Here is a 6000-nt window from a genome sequence, read left to right on the forward strand (position 1 = left end):
AGTTTCATTCACCTAGATAATTATTTTACAAAGGTGTACAAAAATAAATATACATACAAAAATAAGCAAGAAAAGCAAACAAATAAGAAATAGTAAGATCAGTTAGTTAGCATGAAAAGCAAATAAATAACTTTAAGCTCTATTTTTCTAGTTTTGATTTAGAAAATTATAGTTTGTCTTTCTATTGAACAGCGCAATTGTACATTAGTATTTAACTGAAAAATACATGATAACTTGTAAACTTTCATATAAAAGAGAATGAAATCACAAATATCATGTTCATTCAATTTCCAATTTTATCTTTGAGAGACCTTGTTTTCACTCACCTAATCACAAATCACTTTATGATTTGATATTCCGTTTCTAAACCTTGTGGAACTGACCAAAATTAAATCGATGATTTACCTTTGAACTATCTCTTTCTAACAGAAACAAGTCAAATATCGATCACAAGTACTCTTCTTATTTAACTTGAAATTCCTCTGAGACCACTAGTCTCTGATGTGGATGAGGTTGACGGATAATATCTGGATGTGTACTGCTCCTTTACTTATGTTGTCTTATGTTTATCCATTGCTTTTCTTCTCTAGTAGTTTTGAATAGAGCGTTTGTTTTTATATATATCTTGTAGTACGATTCATTTATTGCATATCACAAACTACACATATTAAAGAAATTGATAGAAAGAAATTTTTGAAATTAAAATACTAATAGTAGTTGGCAATGTTGAAATAAGTAAAAATGGGACAAAATAATATAGATACATAAATGATGTTGCAAGAGCATATAACACATGATAAGTTGTTTGTCTAATCAAGTAACCATAAGATTGCTAAGCAGTGAGGGAAATCAAAGGTGACTGTTGCCATGTGAATTGGGACCAGTTTCCTTTTGCTGCTTCTTTTCAGACCACAATCCCTAAACATCACAACCTCCCATTTATTTTACTTTCATATCTGTCTCCAATGATTTGGGTTTTGGTTCAATAGTTTCATTTCTTGGTTTTGAGTGAGGCACCCAAATTTTCATTTTAGTTTGTATGGATGTATATTGGGAAATAAATTACGATTATTTCATTTGATTTTCTACTTGTCTCACCAGTACTTAACTCACTAAACACTTACAAATTCTATAGGTGGATGGCACTAGGCGCGACTGGAATTGTGGATGATCGATGCACCTTTTGCAACGAGGGACCAGATGCGATTGAACACATTTTCTTCGATTGCAAGATTTTGTCCTGTGTTTGTACTTTTCATCTGAGGGGTGGAGCATTTCACTATGTCTTCCAAATCAAGCAGAAGCATGCTTCATGTCCTAATTTAATGCCCTTTTAGGATGTTTCACAAGAAGATTTGGATCTCCATTTTCTACGTTACCTTGTGGTCTGTTTGAAATATCTAAAATAAAATTGCATTCCAAGACTTCAAGGCTCAAGCCCAACCGGTACTTTGTGAAGAAGATATTTTTGTAGCATCTACGTTACCTCGTGGTCTATCTGGAGCACAAAATATGAACCATAAGAGTTTGGTCTAATCCGGATAAAATAATGAAATTTGTGTGCTGAAATTGAAAATTCCGGTATGTTATCTCGAATTCTTCGGTGAAATATGGAGATTTATATTTTTTTTTTACACCAGTTTGTTCTAGTTAGTGTGCTCAAAGTAAAGTAATCGATGATACATATAACATGAGAGATATATTTATTATAGTAGTATATTGTTATTTCCATTTTTATTACAATGCTATAGTATAGTAGATAAATTAAACAGCATGCAATACTTTCTTTTCATGCCTCGAAAATCGGCCAATTTGATTGACACAACTATCTAAATAATTCAAACGTGCTTTTTAATAAATTCATGATAAGCTCATGAATGATTATTCCGTCCCACTTTATTTGGTCTACTATTTCTTTTATCGATACACCAGATTTTATTTGGATATTAAAATTATAGTGCAAAATTATGTATATAATCAACATATTTAATGTAGTATAAAATGAATAAACAAAAATGAAATCTGGTTAATTTAATGTGATACTACGACAAAGAATACAAGTCATTCCTTTATATATGTATATAATTTATATCCAAAAAATGCATTTACTTAATACATAAAAATATTTGTACATTTAAATGCCGACGACCACTCAACGATACTTACTCTGACGCAAACGTGTTGTGTTTTTTTAGTTAAAAAAAATACTCAAACTACCAAATATAATAAGTATATATGTATTCAAAAAAGTAGTCAAACTTTAACCAATGAGTATGAGTTCAACAAAGCAGTCCACAATAATTTGTTACAAGAATAAAAACAACATATGCATAAAACCCTTTTCTATAAGTCGCCGACATACTATTATAGAAATCTACTAACAACCAAATATACAAATTCTACCAACAATCCAAACCAAAGGTAGAACTCAGCACATCCCTTGTACAACACAGAGAAAGACGATCACACCCATGAACTCACGCACGTCGTGCTTATCAAGGCAGGGAAAGAAAATTGCAGCAATAAGTAATTTTATCATCGGTAGCCGGTTTGAAATTTTCGTCAACGTGTCATGTAATTATTCGTCACGCTCCAAATAAAAAAAATCACATAGTATCATTTTACAATGCTACCTAAAGATGGGAATCTACCTAAGCTAGGCCCCATACACATATACATGATCCATATGTAGAGGAACATATTAGTTGGTGCATAATGAGGGGATTAGGTTATATTGCTAGAAGATGTGAAAAGTGAGACAGTTGGAATCTTTGGGCGTTGGGTGGAAGAGAAAGAGCTGACGCCATGACAACTATACAACTGTTGCCTCCACACACACACACACACACACACATTGTTTTATACTATATGTACATACAAATTGCAGAGACATACCAAAATCAATTATTTGGAGTCACATCACCTAACTTTAATTTACCTCCAAAAACAGTAGCACGCACCCCAAATAATTCTCCACTTTACCCATCAATCTCTGCGTTTTGGAAATCTCATGTCTCATGTACAATAATTTTATAATAAAAGTATGCCGGGCCGGGCCTGGCCGGGCCATATTTTTATTGCATCCGGTCCGGTCTGATTTGATTTGATTTGATTTTATATGTTGGGCAATATTTTTTCCTGGTCCATTATAATCCGATTCGACTGGATCCTCTTGAACATGTACGTGACAAGAGCTCAATTTGCATCGGGTCTGATTTGATTTTATTCGTTGTGGGCAATATTTTTATTGCTCCATTATAATTCGATTCGATTTGATCCAATTGAACATGCATGTGACAAGAACTCAAATCTTTTGTTCGAATTCGAACATGAAGTCCTTGGTACGACAATTATTGGGCCGGGCTGATAGCAAAAGACACTCAAGATTTGCATAAGGCGAGTAGAAGCTGGCAAAATAGCAGACCACGGAGAAGAAAATAGAACCCAAAAACAGCTAGTCCTACCACATGAACTATTACACAAACTCATTATCTCTGCATATGTGGCATCACCATTTTTATCTTTAAATCATGAATAATAATTCTAAATATAGTACCTTTAATCAATTTTGTACCAAACTTATCAAGTGAAAATTCTAAAATGAATATATTATCCTCCTCCCATCTAACAAGGAACTAATCATAATTATGCATCATCATTTCTTTACTTCTCAATTTATCTTAAATCTTCAACAATAATTCTAAACATAGTACTCCCTCGGTCATAAGATAGTTGATACATTTTTTTCGGGCACTAAATTTAAAATATTAGTGCTTAAAGGTTAAGTGATAAGAGAATAAAATAAAGTGAAAAATAAAAAATATGAGAGAACATAAAAATTTTGCTAAAAAATAACCCAACTAATTTGAGAATCCAAATTTTTTTTATTTAAAAATACATGGCAACAGCCCAATTTAAAGGAATTTAAATATTATTGTACTTAGGTGATTTCATACCCAAAGAACAGTTATTTATGAGCAAAAATGCCCAATATTATTAAACCTTAACCCAAATTTTAAAAATAAGAGTACTCCCTCAATCCAGGATTAAGTGTCTCAAAATATTCTTTTGTCCGTTCACAATTAAGTAATTTCATTTACATTTTATGTCATTTTTATTAACTAATTCTGTATTCCACTAACTCGTCCACTTATATTTTATTTAAAATTAATATATAAATATAAGGTCTGATTAAATTTCACTTTCTGAATTAATATATAAATATAAGTTGTACTAAATTTCACACGATTATTAAAATCGTGCCAAAGTCAACTTCAGGAGGAGTATATTTTTATCAAAATTAATTTCTATACTAAGGGCTAGTTTGATTTGTCCTTTATGGTTTCTCAAGAAAAGGAATTGCTCTTGTTAGTAATTCCCTTTTCATGATAGGAGAGAAATATTTCCATTGTTTGGTTTGTCCTTTATGGTTTCTATAGTTTAAATTCAAATGTTTGGTTTGGATTTTAAGCACTTAAGAATAGCTTGAAATACCAGAAATATCCTCATATATTTTTCTTATTTCCAATATTATCCTCGTCTAACCCTAGTAAGCATCTCATGTGCAACTTTAATCCACATGAGTTAAAATCATCAGCCACCGCTAATATGCTGCAAAAAAGAAATTATGCAATTTTTTTTATCAGACTCTTATTATGCAACAAAAATAATCAGCAATGCAAGTACAGAAGATTCAAACTTAGACCTGATTCCACAATGTGGTTGCTAATTGATCTCGGAAGTTGTTCCAATCATTTGTTGCTTCGATGAAATCAACGTATGGAACATCATTGGAGTCTTCATCAACTCCATGTCCATCGGTCCAATCCTCGAGAAGAGCTTCTAATGGATCAACAGCCATCTCGCCCCGGACATAGTTGTGTAACAAGAAACATGCACTAATTATACGAATTTGCACCTTGATGGGGTAGAATGATGGACTTCGGAGTATGCCCCATCGCATCTTCAGCACAGCGAATGCTCGTTCAATAATATTGCGCGCTTTAGTATGTCGCATATTGTACAGCTCAACAGGGTTCTGAGGCATATCAGCGTTTGGGCCCCATTCTTTAAGGTGATATCTGACGCCTCGGTAAGGTGTCAAAAATCCATTGCTATTTGCATAACCATTGTCACAGAGGTAATAATTCCCTAGGTATGAGGAATGGTATTTGTTCAGAAAAGAAATACGTAATATCAAATAAATATTTACACAGAAGATTGGAAACAATACCTAATGGGACTCTCAGACCATGAGGTCGGTTTACCGCATCCCTCAAAACACGAGCGTCTCCGGCAGATCCCTCCCACCCCGGTTGAACGTATGTAAATCGCATATCCCGATCACAAGCTGCCAATGTATTTGTTGCTATCTGTCCCTTTCTGTTCCTAAATCGAGGTTTGAGGGCAGAAGGAACCAAAACGCTAATGAAAGTACCGTCTAGAGCGCCAAGACATCCCTACAAGAAACATAATGTACATAACCAACACAATCAGACACATAGCAAATGATCAATCGAGTGCGATGAATGTATATTAACTAATTGCAATTGATGAAATAATACCTTGAAGTGTTTCCATCTCCAATCGACACAGTCGTCGCGAACTGGCTCAGGATTCACAATGAATAACGTGTGCATCTTTATGATAGCCTTGAGAACTTCGTTTACGTAGTAGGAAATAGTTTGGCCCGATCGCAAAAAGTCAAATCTAGTGATACGATTCTTTTTATGGTGTGCTAGTATGCTTAGGAATATGGCCAATTGTTCTTCAATATAAACCGACCTTCTGTCACGAAGAGTTCCAAGCTGTCGGCATATAGAGCATAATCTACCAAACGCATTCCTATCCATCCTAAGGTTGACTAAGCAGTCAGTGTCGGTAACACCGACTAACCTATTCATATGACTGACTTGTAAGTCTACCCTGCCCATCTGGCTATAAGGAAGAACTAATGGAGTACGCTTCCTTTTCTTATTCTGAGACAGCTTAGTGTAGATC

General features: G+C 33.8%; 1 protein-coding gene across 1 annotated transcript; it reads right to left on the bottom strand.

Moving 5' to 3' along the window:
- Window positions 1-4453: 4453 nt before the first annotated feature.
- LOC121780735 lies at window positions 4454-6000 on the bottom strand. Its single transcript, XM_042178365.1, has 4 exons — window positions 5565-6000; window positions 5234-5459; window positions 4706-5151; window positions 4454-4611 (listed from the first exon to the last, which is right to left on the bottom strand). The coding sequence occupies exons 1-4, from the start codon at window positions 5931-5933 to the stop codon at window positions 4594-4596; spliced, it is 1059 nt and encodes a 352-aa protein (XP_042034299.1). The 5' UTR covers window positions 5934-6000; the 3' UTR covers window positions 4454-4593.

The sequence above is a fragment of the Salvia splendens genome, chromosome 20 (genome assembly GCF_004379255.2).
Source record: "Salvia splendens isolate huo1 chromosome 20, SspV2, whole genome shotgun sequence".
Lineage (NCBI taxonomy): Eukaryota > Viridiplantae > Streptophyta > Magnoliopsida > Lamiales > Lamiaceae > Salvia > Salvia splendens.